General features: G+C 44.3%; 1 protein-coding gene and 1 pseudogene across 2 annotated transcripts; both read left to right on the top strand.

The window, feature by feature from the left end:
* Positions 1 to 4,543: 4,543 nt before the first annotated feature.
* On the top strand, positions 4,544 to 7,488 carry LOC117966966 (putative tubulin-like protein alpha-4B; annotated as a pseudogene).
* An 81-nt stretch (positions 7,489 to 7,569) lies between these two features.
* LOC117967084 (tubulin alpha chain-like) lies at positions 7,570 to 16,070 on the top strand. 2 transcript variants are annotated; one of them, XM_059013250.1, is made up of 4 exons: positions 7,570 to 7,675; positions 14,196 to 14,418; positions 14,524 to 14,672; positions 14,826 to 16,070. In XM_059013250.1, the coding sequence occupies exons 1-4, from the start codon at positions 7,613 to 7,615 to the stop codon at positions 15,804 to 15,806; spliced, it is 1,416 nt and encodes a 471-aa protein (XP_058869233.1). In that variant the 5' UTR covers positions 7,570 to 7,612; the 3' UTR covers positions 15,807 to 16,070. The 2 variants fall into 2 exon arrangements, with proteins under 2 accessions (XP_058869233.1, XP_034770151.1); XM_034914260.2 differs by lacking the exon at positions 7,570 to 7,675 and adding an exon at positions 9,439 to 9,628.
* The last annotated feature ends 370 nt before the right edge of the window (positions 16,071 to 16,440 follow it).

Here is a 16,440-nt window from a genome sequence, read left to right as displayed (position 1 = left end):
CTGGATGAGCATAGATGGGCCGAACCGCCTCCTCTCATTCGTACATTTTCTTCTCATATTTTAACTTGCCTACCTGATGACCCCTATGAAGTGCCCCACCCAGCCGGTTCCAGACGGCTGCCATGCTGAGGTGCTTGTGGTTGATCCCTGGAGCCAGCATTGCACTTCAGCCATCGACACCAGGCTAATAGGAAATCCACATTACCTGGCGGAGGGAAAGCGCTGCAGGCTCATATATTAAAGTGAAGCTACGTCTGGGTTGGTCCCCACCACTACTATCTCATTTTATCTGGGAGAGTCCAATACCAGCATGAAATCAATAACAGCTATTCTCATGTAATAAAAATTGAACATGCTTTTTATATACGATTGGAAGCATAAACATAGGGAGGAACACAATATCTGGAGACAATTTAATATAGAATATGCCACTTTTTATTAGAATGTAAATATAGTGAATGTCATTCTATGTGAAACCGTCTAACCTATATGTCTGTGCTTACTCGTCTAAAATAACTGAAATCTAAATATAATAAAAAAGGCTATGTTCATTGTTAATGGCAAGCAGCAGAGAAGGAGGCTAGACTGCTAGGTTGTAGATATGAAAGATGCTTGGGTTAAGCCTGACCGATATTCAGTGTCAGTCTGCCTAGGGAGAGAGAGAGGAGGTCCTGCCCCTGTGGAGTCAGGATAATGATTTCTGACAGTGACGAGAGAGGCCATGTGCTCTGCAGAATGACCACTATGGCAACGCTGGGGAGGAGCGAGACTGATAATGTGGTTTATACTGTATAAAACAGCCCACCCCAAATGAAACGCTGCCTTTCACAAACCTCCAGTACAACCGCTATCGCATCACTTGATTGTCTATTCAAATGCATAAGGATGGGTCCTGTTCTATTAAAAATTAGCTTTAATTCTAAAAGAAACTTAAATTCAAGAAGCCTTTTTCTACTCTTATTCTAGCTTGTTTCCATAGAACTCTGTGTTAAGCCAGGTTCCCATGCCAACCCGGTATAAAAGCTTCCCAAAGTAAAAGCACAGCAAAGTGCAATAAAGCACAGTGAAAGCACGGTGAAGCAAGGGAAAGCATTGTTAAGCCCAGAGAGGTGAACATGGTAAACTGTGGTAAATGCATAGTATAATCATGGGAAAAGCAACTTCAAAATTACAATGCAAATGTACTGGTACATTTCTATAAGAAATGTTTCTAGTATAATGCTATATTGTTGTAAGGAAGCATCAACGCTTTTCTACGAATGGCATATTGTCAACTAACAATTAACCAATTAAATGCCTAAATGACTCCCATCCTTTTATTATATTATGTCTGGTTCATTGTAGAGGATGTCATCTGCAGTATATCAAAGCTGCATCTCCCTGTTTAAGTCACAATGGTCAAGACAGCAGATCTGAAAAAAAATGATACATAAGGCTGATAGTCAGTTGGAAGATGGATCCATGGCACAACACAAAGTGCTTGGCAAGGAACAGAAGCTGTGGGCCATTCTACAGAACAGACTTCTATACAGATTCCACTTCTCATCCTTTAAGAGTCCTGTCATGAAAGCGATCATGGGAGACCTGCACTTATGCAAAGGTTGTCTGCACCTGATTACGGGGTGATAGGGTTACAGACTGCCCTGTGAAGTGCCTGTGGTATCATACTCAGTGTTGTGTCTGTGGTATCGCCAGGTGTGGCATTATCAGCACGCTCACTGTTGTCTGCAAACCTACGTGGCCAAATATCATGTGATCCTCTAGACCTCTATTACTTTATGACAGTTGTGTGCAACAGTTATGGGAAAGCAGAAGGACCTCAGGGACTTCACAAGGGGCGTGAAACCGACTCGTCCCTCAGTGCAGTGGCTGCATTGACCACCGTGACCATCAAGACTCCTGGGTGTTCCTGGAACGTTTGCAGAAAACCACCTCCGGAAAGTGCAAGAGTGGCACAGAAACCATCAGCACGGGATAAACACACCTGAACAATGCACCGGGAGCCAAGCTTTGCAGACTGTTAAATTAAGACCATTCTCAATGACCAGTCCAGGAAGTGAATGCTTTGAAGCCATTTTGATTATGATATGTTCATCCCTCAAGGTGGCGGTGTTCTGTTCTATGAGAAAATGACAGAGTTTCTGGGTGTGGCTCTGCAGAGATTGAAGCCCGGATACATAGGTTATGTTTTACTTTTGTGTAATGTCCAGTTGCAGATTGGATTGTAGATTGTAGACTGCAGATAGAACCGGCTACAGCCCCAGTTTGAGATTGGAATGAGATGAGATTGAGTTCTACAGGCTGGTTTCATGCTGCAGATGGACAAGTGGCACAATAGCACAGTTAGCAAAAAATCCAGATCGGAAACTGAACTGTATTCCTTTTTTAAACTGTTGTGGCATGTGCCAATTCTGCTGTGATGTGCCTGATAAAGGAAGGCATTAATACCTCCAGGTCTCCTAGGCTGTCTCCTAGCAACCAAGCTTTAGCAGAGACTGGAATCCACGATCTTCCATACTGATTCAATTTCTGACTACTCCCATTCTGTAATCTCCATCCAGCAAGCGTACAGCAGCGCTTTTTACTTGTAGGAGCAATAGTGGAGAAAGAGTACAAACTACCCATAAAATATTCACTCAAACCATTTCCTTTCCTCTTTTTTAAAACCGTATTGACCATGTGCATTTCAGGTAATACTGTTGAGATATACAGTGTCTGGCTACTTTATTAGGACCTGTATCTAATACCAGGTTGGGACACTGTTTGCCCAGAACACAGCCTGGACATGGCATAGACTCTACAAGGTGCTGGAAGGGGTCTCGAGGAATTCATCCAGGCATCCAATCACCACAGGAAGATAGCCTTGTGTGAATCACTGTCTACTGGGTGCACTGCACTGGCGGGACATCCACGTTTCCACGTGGACTGAGTCACACACAGATGTTGTCCTGGTTCATTTTTATTGTCATAACAAAATGTTCAAGAATTCTGTATTATAAATAGCGGATAGCAAGCACACATTATTTAAAGTGTGTGTGCTTTTAATAATTGGGAAAACCTAATTATTTTACCCATGTTTTTCCTCCCTCACCGCAGCATTCTCCACAACAGCTCAGTTCTGAAGGTAAGCGTGTGTCCTCTGATCCCCAAGCCAATCATCGCCTCTTATATCCTGGAGCTCCACAGCAGAGGTGAGCTACTGCCCCCTGGAGGACAAATGGCAGCCTGCAGGTGCTTTGATCTCCCCGGTTACCTGATAGGTCTGCTGTAGCGAGATGAGGAGAAACAGTCCCTGATTGCCTCCCTAACCCACAGGAGTGCCAGAGACATTGCTCTCCGTGGAATCCCCAGTGAAGATCAGCAACTTTGCACAACCAGGACCCTGCACTCTCCTGACTGTGTGACTCACCCTGCACACCACACGGCCGTGCCTTTATCAGGAGAGGGGCTGGTGAGCTGCCAGCCCCTGGAGGACAGAGGCCAGCCCTGCAGGTGTCTGCTTGAAGTCACTGGACACCTGGCCAGTTGAGTCTGCTTTTACTTTAGAATCTAATGCTCACCACCTAATAAGGTAAATTCTCCAAGTTAATGTTACAAAGGGTATTCGTTCAATACAATTCTTTAAATAGTACTTGCTATGGGGTTCACATATCTCAATTCTCTTAACTAATGAATTCTCTGGTTGTTTAGATTCGCTCGTATTATGTTCTGTTTCAGTCAGCACAGCTTGTAACATTGAAAACTCAAAGTGCTCCCAGACATGCCTTCAAGTTGTGCTGGTACACCAGAGTGTAAACATTACCTGCCCCCTGCAGAACTCTGCCCCTTGTGGAGGAACTTGTTATTGATATATTTCTTATATCCTCTAGGGCAGTTTTGCAGGGGTCAGGCTGGTGGTCAGTCTGGTGAAGCCATGTTTGAGAGCCACTTCTGAGGCTCCAGGGGTGCTTCACAATGTCACCAGGATGCCACACAGAAACAGAAAATCATACAAAAACATTGCAAACAAACGGAATGCACGAGTTAAGATAACTGTGACCATTGAGACCTGGACCAAGTAGCTCTTACAAAATAGCGTCCATTTGAAATTAGAAATCACCATCATTTGCAGGATTTGTAATTTGTTTAAATACTGTATGAATTCCTACAAACAGCAGACCACCCAAGTGACCCTCATTTCGTGGGTCAGACCCGCAAATTGACATTAAAAACCGTCACCGTCATTGTACAAGCCGCAAAATAAAACTTATGTAAGATCAGTGCTTGGGTGATGTAAAAAAAACCCTGAAGTTTGCCATTATCAACATCTGATTGTATGTGCACTCCATTCACTGTTGCCCTAGCTAGAGACAGGTATTTCGGTTGAAGTAGCGGTCTATAAATGTCAGTGCCTCGCCCCACAATACTGTTCAGAGCGGGGCTTTGCTTTGTTTCATGTCACCGCAAACAGCCTGACAGACGGTTCAGCGGCCGAGCAGGCTCTAGTTTCGGCCAATGAGAAACCATGAAAGCCGTCGCCATGGTTACCTAAATGTGTCGGTTCAGTATATATCTTGGCGCACCGTACCATGTGCGGCAGTTTGGCTTACATCGACCCCCTCGCAGTCGCGCTGTAAGAAAGCATCGCGGAGTTTCTCTCTGAAGAAAAAAAAATTTTAAGAGGAATTTCTTTTTTACACGCTCAGCAGTTCAGTATGAACACGCTCAGCATCTAAGATTAGCTGCATAACTAATGGATTGTAAAAGTGCATGTTCGTTAGGTGCGACTGTGGTGTGCGTGTGTGTTAATAATTGAGTGCAGGCAATAGAGAAGAAACAATACTGCAGCGTGAAAAAAAAAAAAACACCCCGTTAGCTTTCTTTTGGTGAAAAGTGCACGACAGCATTGCAACATACATGGTGCTGCTGCAGTTTGACACGATAACCAGTGCAATGCTTAATGGCTTTGTGTTGTTCGTATCAGATACCAAGTCTTACAAATATTATACACAGCAGCTAGTTATACAACGCGGTTCGTGTGTTTGGAATAAGTGTCGTGCTCTGATTAAGAACAGCTAGCTGAGATTGCAGCTCTGCAATGAAGCGAGGAAAGGGAAGGGACAAAGAGGGAGAAGCGTTCTGCAGGGAGGCAAGGCTGCTTCAACGAATACCTGCTGTCGTCTCTCCAAAAACAGGGTCTCGCGTTCATCAATCAATCGCGCCTCATAAAGCAATACACGATACACAACAGCGTGCTAGATTCGATATGATCAAGCAAACGCTCACACGTTTTAAAATGTAACAAAGACAATGCCATCGCATACAATAGCGTTAGACAGCATTTGTAAATTAAAACATTATACATTTTAATTTGCAGTCGTTCAAAGACTGCCAACCAACTGCTGTAAAACACATTAGAATTCGCCCATATGCCCATACATTTCGGTTATTTTAGTTTAAACTCTATGATTTTTCACAGTGGATAATGAAAGGGAGGGGCAGGCAGATTGCTGCACTGAATTCCAGTCTGATAAAGGCAGGGAGAGATAAATGATTGCAGACAGACCTGGGTGGTAACGCTTTGTCTAATCGGGCGATGCCATGCTGGGCTTTTTCATTATTTATATTTTTGATTTTCAATGTACCGGTGCCATAGGCTACAGATCTGTGATCACATGCATCTCGTTTATTGTTATTGAATTAACCGACCCAATTTACAGCATCTCATAGTAAAATTCAAATGAAAGCCAGTAGCTGGAAACCCATTATATCTGTGCTCTGTTGCTTTGAAAGAATCTGATTTACACGTGAATCACTATACTGACTATGAATATGTATTGTGTGTGATGGCAAGGCCATTCGAATCAGCAAGGGAACACAATAGCATGTGTGTGGTGCTCTGACTCTGCTCCGTGCTTGATTACTACAGCATACTTTATTCAGATATTACACTCAGGCATGTAAATTAAAAGGAAGAATTAAGCAAATAGTGTTTCATAAATCCTGAACCCTTTGTCAATCTGTACAATTCAAAAGCATTGAAATATCTAAAGCTCTATCCAACCCTATTCGTCTCCGTCCACAGCGTGAGTGCATCTCCGTCCACGTTGGCCAGGCTGGTGTCCAGATCGGCAATGCCTGCTGGGAACTCTACTGCCTGGAGCACGGCATCCAGCCTGACGGGACGATGCCCAGTGACAAGACCATCGGAGGAGGGGACGACTCCTTCAACACCTTCTTCAGCGAGACTGGAGCCGGCAAGCACGTCCCCAGAGCTGTCTTTGTAGATCTCGAGCCAACAGTCATAGGCAAGCTTTCTGTTTTCTCTCAGAATGTTTCTGTGCTGTGTGTTTACCTTCCTCCCTCATCCAGAGCAGGCTTTGCTAACAGACGTTTATTCCTGTCTCTCTCAGATGAGGTGCGCACTGGTACCTACCGCCAGCTGTTCCACCCTGAGCAGCTCATCACTGGCAAGGAGGATGCTGCTAACAACTACGCCCGTGGGCACTACACCATCGGCAAAGAGATCATCGACCTGGTTCTGGACAGGGTCCGCAAACTGGTGGGCAGCTCAATGTGTTTAGTGACAATTTACTGAACTGCAATACTTTTAAATGAGGTTATGCAGGAAAGCTTTGATGTAAAATACATCTTAAATGACTAGATATTTGTTCTGTTAACTTGCATTTCTAATAATAATGTTTCTCTCCCCAGGCTGACCAGTGCACAGGTCTCCAGGGTTTCCTGGTCTTCCACAGCTTTGGAGGTGGTACGGGTTCTGGTTTCACCTCCCTGCTGATGGAACGCCTGTCTGTGGACTATGGCAAGAAGTCCAAGCTGGAGTTCTCCATCTACCCAGCTCCCCAGGTCTCCACAGCTGTGGTGGAGCCCTACAACTCCATCCTGACCACCCACACCACCCTGGAGCACTCCGACTGTGCCTTCATGGTAGACAATGAGGCCATCTATGACATCTGCTGCAGGAACCTTGATATTGAGCGCCCCTCCTACACCAACCTGAACCGACTCATTGGCCAAATTGTGTCTTCCATCACAGCCTCCCTCCGATTTGACGGTGCCCTGAATGTTGATCTGACAGAGTTCCAGACCAACTTGGTGCCCTACCCCCGTATCCACTTCCCCCTGGCCACCTACGCCCCAGTCATCTCAGCCGAGAAAGCCTACCATGAGCAGCTTTCTGTGTCTGAGATCACCAACGCCTGCTTTGAGCCGGCCAATCAGATGGTCAAATGTGACCCCCGTCACGGCAAGTACATGGCCTGCTGCCTGCTGTACCGTGGTGACGTGGTGCCCAAAGATGTCAACGCTGCTATTGCCACCATCAAGACCAAACGTAGCATCCAGTTTGTGGACTGGTGCCCAACTGGTTTCAAGGTTGGTATCAACTACCAGCCTCCCACTGTGGTTCCTGGGGGCGACCTGGCCAAGGTTCAGAGGGCAGTGTGTATGCTGAGCAATACCACCGCCATCGCTGAGGCCTGGGCACGGCTGGACCACAAGTTTGACCTGATGTACGCCAAGCGGGCCTTCGTCCACTGGTACGTGGGGGAGGGTATGGAGGAAGGAGAGTTCTCGGAAGCCCGAGAAGACATGGCTGCCCTGGAGAAGGACTATGAAGAGGTGGGCGTCGACTCCATTGAGGGAGAGGGAGAGGAGGAAGGAGAGGAGTATTGAGGTGGGTCGGAAGGTGCTATTATTAACAGGGAAACTCATTTTATATCAACATGTATCCAGCTCCTTTACAACTTTATACGTTTATAATTATGTTACTGATCTTTTACCAAAAACAAAAAACAGAAAAAATGAGTTACAAAGGTATCACTATGGTAACTTTGTGAATAAAATAAATCTCCCTGTCCGAACACTGCAGTGCCTTGTGTCTTTGTGTATGTGTTTGTACAGCATTACCTAGAGCTGAGGAACCACAGCCAGAAGATTGGAGCACACAGAGCGTTCATAACACTCTTGACTCTGTTTCTTCCATACCTATAATACACACAATGGTAGGATAATAAAAGAAGCTAGTAACATTATTTGCTTCAACTTGATTTTAGATTTCATTGTATTACTAGAGCTACTGTTTCTTAACAAGACTACAAAGGTAACTCCACAGAAAACAGCTTAGTTTTTTTCTAATAATTCTGACTGTTTTGAAGTCATGTATCGTCTCCCCATTCCTGCACCACTTACCGTTCCTAAGCAGAGCGAATGGTTTAAAACATTCTGACACTGAATGATGTATTATTCTCATCTTTACAACAACTGTGCAATCTCTCACAAACAAACTCAATTTCAAGATGCCCTCATTGTGTGTGATACCACCCAAAGTAATGTTCAGTAAAATGAAAATGGTATTTGTTTGGTTATAGTAAACGAGGAGGAGGCATCTAAAGAGAATGAAATTGTGGGTCATCATCACGTTTTCATCTGCGCCACTCCAACATTGAAAACTGCGTCTGACTGTGCTGGGGTAGCTATACCCGTGTAACCTTTTAGTAAAAAACTAGGCTTGCATTAAATGTATTAATCCAAGCCGGTAAAACATTACAATATAAGACAGTGCAATGCATTACAGTATGCCCTAGCCAGCGCTCCCTGCTGTGTTTAACCAGCAAGCTGGACTCCCAGTAAGAAATGCCGTGTTCATAACGAGCACATCGTGGATAATTCACAACACTCCCAATAATCATCAGCACGCTTTTTTAACAGATAAGATACTAACCCTTACAGCTCCTAGATGAAATGTACCTGAGTGAAGATTTGGAGACTTCAGTGTATCTTTGTGTCTGCAGTTTGGATGACACAGAGAGTGTGATACTCGCATGATCAGCTCTGCTCTTACATGGGGTTTATTCTAACTCTGTACATTTGATGTAAATGCACAAAGAGATTCATATCCTCGAAATGTCCAGCCTGGACAGGTAACATTTCAAATGTCTATTTCTAATGCTAACATCCCATTACAAAACATTCAAAAGCACAGTATTATGCAGTTACTAGTAAGCGTACTATACATTTATGAAATGTCATGAAAAGAAATGTGCAGATATACAGGGTTTGTGTGTGTGCGTGTTTTACAATATTTAAGTATGTTATATGGCGTTCATAAATAGATCTATATAGAAGGTAATGTAGGTACACAAATGTGAATAATTGATTAGAATAAATCAATTCTATCAGGCCGTTCAAGACTACAAGTCCTTCAGCTGGATGGTAAAAGCAGGGCTGTAAACAAGCTCCTGTTTTAAACAAGTTGTATTTCAAAAGTGCCCGAGGATGATGTCACCATGACTTCAGAATAGAATGTTCATTCCCAGAGGTTCCAAAGTGCGTCATTTGAAAATGAATTCGCGTTCTTTTTGCTTCCTTGCTGCATTGGTCCCATAGCGGTGATTTGTCACACACCTTGTGGTATCATCTGCAGTGTGGTCACTTGTGTTCAAATGTCTGGCAACAGGAGATGCAGGTCGTTTGTGTCTGGAAAACCACAGCTTCTGAAAAACGCACGCATTCCATTTGCTTTGTATGAAAAAACCCTATCATCACTGCAAATGCGTCTCAGTGTTAATAACTAGGCGTGCGGAATGAGGTCACGCCGAGCTTTCGGATGTGAAGAGCCGCATCTCAGGTATGAATGAGAGTCTGTTTGTTTGTACGAGATGGTGGTGTTGATGGTAGAATTGGAAGCAGTGATGATGATGTCTAATAATAATATTATATTTGAGAGATGTTTCAGTTACACTCCAGAGCTGGACAGAACTGGTCACCAGCTGTAAATATGAATTGTATTATATTACCCGTTGACTGGCTCTTTGCGTACCCATCAGCTACTTATACGAATATATTAATCTATGCAAGACGGCCTCTTCTCATACGAAGACGTCAGTATTACGTAACGGTGCGCATTGAGCGGGACACGCCTCGCGGCACTACAAATGCAGTGGCTGAGGCGTCACAGCCCTCAGTTACTGCATCGACTCTTAGCTGTCTGGTCAGGTAACAAAGTATCAATTTAAAATTATACGCCCTAGCTGTTGTCGTTTTCTATTCGCCTAAACTAGAAAGCATGGTGAGTAATGACTTTTCTTCCCCTGAATGAATTACGTTTCTGGTGTTTCCAAAGTGTATTATTGTTACTGTAATTCCTTTGGTTGCAATGTAAACACTGTTTCACCGTCATAGCATTCTCTGATGGTTACTTCATAACTATTTGTTTTTTTAATTAATTGCTCAGACACATTTGTCAGATAAATATGGTAATTCATCAAATAGGTTGCATATTTTGAATAAAGCTGCTACGGTTATAAATTACTGTATTCTAAAATATTACTAGTATTCTGTACTGTTTTTAATTGCGTTAAAAAACGTAGAATACCTAATATATATATAAATATATAATGTGTGTGCTACGGTAAGAGTCCGACTCTGGTCAGTCTTCAGTTTTACCAGTGTAGGGCCAGAAAGTGATACATCATCAGAATATGGTACGTGTACCCGTTTAACGCCAGAAAATGGTACGCTGTCAATGCTGTCATTGACTGCTGCACAAAACACTACCAACAAGACAAACTGTGGTTCACCCACAACATCGTATATATGTTTGCAATTTTAGATAACCCAATGTGTTGCTCATCAGTTAATATCATATACATTTGCTGAATTGTGAAGAAAAAAAAAACTATATAAAAAATAACTATAAGGGCCAAACTCAGTAGGCCTCCATCGTACCGCTTTCAGACGGGCGTTTCCTTGTTTTCTGAGCTAAAATCATTTGCGCAGCCCGGGCTAGCGCAGTACACAGTGTACCACTTTTTAACATGTACCACAAAATATTATTATTATTATTATTATTATTATTATTATTATTATTATTATTATTATTATTATTATTATTATTATTTATTCCTTAGCAGACGCCCTTATCCAGGGCGACTTACAATTGGTACAAAATATCACAGTACAAATGATCACATTATAAAATATCACATTACAGAATATCATAATACATTTAAGAGCGGTTCTAAATTATAATAAGATCAAATTCAACTAAGAGCAAAATAAAGAATACAGTAAGTAAGAGTGAGTTCGACTAAAAACTTATAGTAAATATTTGCTTCTATGAGTAAAGTCCAGTAAGAGCAGGTAGTAAGTATGATAAACGGATGAGAATGATTTCAAATAAGAGCAATTACAAGAAACGTGAATACGGTTACCTATAAGAGTAAAATCAAATACAAGATACAGGCAGTAGTTATAATTAAGAGCAGTAGAATACAGCAAGGTATGGAGCAGTGCAAGTACAAGCTTATGCAAGTACTGGTACAGCTGGGTGCCATATAGTCCAGTATAGTGGAGAGTTGTGAGGATTTACAGATGCTGTCTGAACAGGTGTGTCTTGAGGAGGCGCCGGAAGGTGGTCAGGGACTGAGCAGTCCTGATATCCGTGGGTAGGTCGTTCCACCACTGAGGGGCGAGGGTGGAGAAGGAGCGGGCTCTGGAAGTGGGGGAGCGGAGGGGGGTACAGCTATTATTATTATTATTATTATTTATTTCTTAGCTGACGCCCTTATCCAGGGCGACTTACAATTGTTACAAGATATCACATTATTTTTACATACAATTACCTATTTATACAGTTGGGTTTTTACTGGAGCAATCTAGGTAAAGTACCTTGCTCAAGGGTACAGCAGCAGTGTCCCCACCGGGATTTGAACCCATGACCCTCTAGTCAAGAGTCCAGAGCCCTAACCACTACTCCACACTGCTGCCCCTGCCCCAGCTAACCTGCCGGAGGTGGAGGAGCAGAGGGGGCGAGAGGGGGTGTAGGGAGATAGGAGGGAGCAGAAAGGTTGAGACAGCGATAGGTGAGTACAGGAGTTTTGAATTGGATGCGAGCAGCAATAGGGAGCCAGTGCAGAGAGCGGAGCAGCGGTGTAGCGTGGGAGAAACGAGGAAGGGAAAAGACAAGGCAAGCAACAGAGTTTTGGATGAGCTGGAGCAGACGGATAACAGAGGCAGGGAGGCTGGCCAGGAGGGAGTTGCAGTAGTCAAGGCGGGACAGTACCAGGGACTGGACTAGGAGCTGCGTGGAGTAGTCAGTGAGGAAGGGGTGAATTCTGTGTGTGCTGCTGAGGAAGAAGCGACAGGAGCGTGCCAGAGTAGAGATGTGCTGCGTACACATTTTCCATTTACAAAATAATCATTAATGAGCTGACAGCAGTGCACAACTGAGCAATGTAAAGAGTTCAGCATGGCACTGAACAACATTGTGATCCACATGTAGAACAAATTAATATTGAATAAATAGGCAACAAACCCCACTGTGTCAGCAGACATCTGTTCAACAAGCATAGCTACTGTTTAAATGCTTAGGAACAATTCAAAATGTCAGCGTGTTTAATCCTTCAAACTAGCTGTGAGCATCTCTGATGTAATGACATGCTTTCCTTTATATGTAACTGGGGTATCCTAGTATCCTTTACTGCTGAAGCCACGCTGTGCTGAGCTGTGCAGGGCGGCTCCCTTTCTCAGTAGACTGGCTCCTGGGTGGAATAATGCATCCCATTCCAGCACAATCCAAACAGACATTTCATCTTCCGTGTCTCTATCAGCTGTTCAGTGACCGTGCTGTTTCGAACCCCAGAGCGCAGGCGCGCTTCCGCGTTTTCACAAGCTCATTGAGGTTCAATGAACGTGAAGGCAGAATTGGGCTGTGCCAAGCCTGGACCCAGTGTACAGCAGTGCTGTGTTAATGCACCACTGTGGTGCAGGGCAGCCGTGCCATTCTTAATGGATCTTGTTTTTTAATGAGGATTGTTTTTAATTAAGTTCTAGTTGATAAAAGCCCGTCACAGCAGGGTTGAAAGCTGATGCAGAATGCTTTTATTGCTGATTACTGCTGCAAATCTAGTCCCTTTTCTGCCTAAGAAAACGCATCTTCTCTCTCTGATTTCCACTTTCCATCTCGCTCTATCTCTATGCTATCCTCCAGTGTCCAATCTGCAAACCATGCCCTTCCTGCATGAAAACATTACATATCTCAATATTTCTATTTATTAAATGGTTACTTCATATAATCTATTTTTTTCAAGTTCTTAGTTTGTAATTGTTTTAAACTATTTGTATCATATACAGTACTCAACTATCAATGGAAATATTTTTTAAAGCAATTAAATTGGCATTGAGTCCTGAAATTATTGTATTTCATTATTGCTAAACATGTATACTTAAAGAAATAAAGAAACGTTCTGAAACTTGTGAAATATTTTTACAACATGAACTTCACAAATGTTAAAATAACTAGTTCATAAATTATTTTGTATTATTCACGAACATACGTTTCTTAGAGGGTACCTGCGGTGAACTGAAAGTGAATATTTCAATAGAACATTTGTTTCCATATACTTTTGTCACATTGTACAGCCCCTCCTACTGTTGTGATGAGCTTTTAATCACAAAGAGTTCAGACCACGACGAGCTTCAGTGCACTGTGTTGTAATCACGGCACGGTGATGTGACGTGACAGCGTTGATTTCCGAAATTGCAAAGCAAAGTCGTTTGCACGCAGATATACGAATACCATGGATGAAGAGAATAATTCCAGCACAATACAATGGTACCTGTATGAGCCGTTATTGTTAGACTACAGTAGTCTAACCTCTTCAGGCAGCGAGAGTGATGATTCAGACGAGGATAGCCGCCAGTTCGTTTTAGCAGCAGTCGGTGGATAAACCCACCCACAATTCTCTGTGATTGGTTGCAAATATGAACGTTGACTGTTCAGTAATTCTCCAGATTTGCAAGGCGCTGTACAGCTGCTTTTCAATGCTACTGGTCATTCAACCTTCTTTAGTCACATCAAGTGTTGTACTGTAATAACTTAGATATGGTAGAAACACAGCAGCCTGCATGAAAATACAATATTCTGTAATTTCTGTTACCAGCGCGACGATGCTGTGGGAAAAAACGGGATGAAATGAGCGTCCCAAGAAGGGTTCTGGGGACACTGGGAACTGTGTGCCAAAAGTGGGACTGTCCCGTCCAAAACGGGACGTCTGGTCACCTTAGATATGATGCATACATGTCAGCCTATCTAAATCTTACACAAAACCAAGGTGTTGATAGCAGATACTCATCCTTCCTCAGGTCAGTTATAAGCATGGTGATGGTCAACTCTGCTCCTGTACCCTCCACAGCGTGAGTGCATCTCCATCCACGTTGGCCAGGCTGGTGCCCAGATCGGCAATGCCTGCTGGGAGCTCTACTGCCTGGAGCACGGCATCCAGCCTGACGGGACGATGCCCAGTGACAAGACCATCGGAGGAGGGGACGACTCCTTCAACACCTTCTTCAGCGAGACTGGAGCTGGCCAGCACGTCCCCAGAGCTGTCTTTGTAGATCTTGAGCCAACAGTCATAGGCAAGCTTTCTGTTTTCTCTCAGAATGTTTCTGTGCTGTGTGTTTACCTTCCTCCCTCATCCAGAGCAGGCTTTGCTAACAGACGTTTATTCCTGTCTCTCTCAGATGAGGTGCGCACTGGTACCTACCGCCAGCTGTTCCACCCTGAGCAGCTCATCACTGGCAAGGAGGATGCTGCTAACAACTACGCCCGTGGGCACTACACCATCGGCAAAGAGATCATCGACCTGGTTATGGACAAGATTCGCAAACTGGTGAGCAGCTCAATGTGTTCAGTGACAATTTACTGAACTGCAACACTTTTTAAATGAGGTTATGCAGGAAAACTTTGATGTAAAATACATCTTAAATGACTAGATATTTGTTCTGTTAACTTGCATTTCTAATAATAATGTTTCTCTCCCCAGGCTGACCAGTGCACAGGTCTCCAGGGTTTCCTGGTCTTCCACAGCTTTGGAGGTGGTACGGGTTCTGGTTTCACCTCCCTGCTGATGGAACGCCTGTCTGTGGACTACGGCAAGAAGTCCAAGCTGGAGTTCTCCATCTACCCAGCCCCCCAGGTCTCCACAGCTGTGGTGGAGCCCTACAACTCCATCCTGACCACCCACACCACCCTGGAGCACTCCGACTGTGCCTTCATGGTAGACAATGAGGCCATCTATGACATCTGCTGCAGGAACCTTGATATTGAACGCCCCTCCTACACCAACCTGAACAGGCTTATCAGCCAGATTGTGTCCTCCATCACAGCCTCCCTCCGATTCGACGGTGCCCTGAATGTTGATCTGACAGAGTTCCAGACCAACTTGGTGCCCTACCCCCGTATCCACTTCCCCCTGGCCACCTACGCCCCAGTCATCTCAGCCGAGAAAGCCTACCATGAGCAGCTTTCTGTGTCTGAGATCACCAACGCCTGCTTTGAGCCGGCCAACCAGATGGTCAAATGTGACCCCCGTCTCTGCAAGTACATGGCCTGCTGCCTGCTGTACCGTGGTGACGTGGTGCCCAAAGATGTCAACGCTGCTATTGCCACCATCAAGACCAAACGTAGCATCCAGTTTGTGGACTGGTGCCCAACTGGTTTCAAGGTTGGTATCAACTACCAGCCTCCCACTGTGGTTCCTGGGGGCGACCTGGCCAAGGTTCAGAAGGCAGTGTGTATGCTGAGCAATACCACCGCCATCGCTGAGGCCTGGGCACGGCTGGACCACAAGTTTGACCTAATGTACGCCAAGCGGGCCTTCGTCCACTGGTACGTGGGGGAGGGTATGGAGGAAGGAGAGTTCTCGGAGGCCCGAGAGGACATGGCCGCCCTGGAGAAGGACTATGAAGAGGTGGGCGTCGACTCCATTGAGGGAGAGGGAGAGGAGGAAGGAGAGGAGTATTAGACTGGTTGCTCCTCAGTGTTGCCCATCACTGTGGGGGGCTGATCATGGGTCAGAAGTTTTAATGCACCTTGGCTTCTATACTTATGTCAATGAATGTATTGCTGGTAAAGTTAGCTAGTGTTGTGTCATCAAGGGTATTTTATTGTATTGTGCCAATTGGTATCTATGTTTTAAGATCTGCGACGGTTTTTTAAAATGTTCACCTCTTGGCGTTTCTTGTCATTTTCCAGCTGTGATATGCAATAAATCTAATTCTAGAATACACCTGGGTTGTGTTTGTAGTGGTGATGGGGGGGGGGGGGGGGGGGGGGGGTTTACAGGTCTACTCTGTAATATTAGACAGCACTGTGTATTGAAGCCAGTTTAATTTGTAAAACTGAATCCAGATCATGCACTTTTCACACCTGTTGAAGGAAAGAGTTAACAGAAGAAAATCATATTGATTATTTTAGTGTCATATTGATTACTTTAGACCCCCCCTTGTAGGTTTGTGTGCAGGTGTAGCCAGGCTTGATCAGCTGCACCACAGTGTGCTCTGGTTCTGGGATGTGGATTGGAGACTGACCCATTGAACTTGTGACCTGCACCGGGTTTGAACCCAGAAGGTAACAATTGCTTCTTTAGCGTTCCAGCT

The sequence above is a fragment of the Acipenser ruthenus genome, chromosome 45, assembly GCF_902713425.1.
Source record: "Acipenser ruthenus chromosome 45, fAciRut3.2 maternal haplotype, whole genome shotgun sequence".
Taxonomy (NCBI): domain Eukaryota; kingdom Metazoa; phylum Chordata; class Actinopteri; order Acipenseriformes; family Acipenseridae; genus Acipenser; species Acipenser ruthenus.
This window is presented reverse-complemented; position numbering and strand designations above follow the sequence as displayed.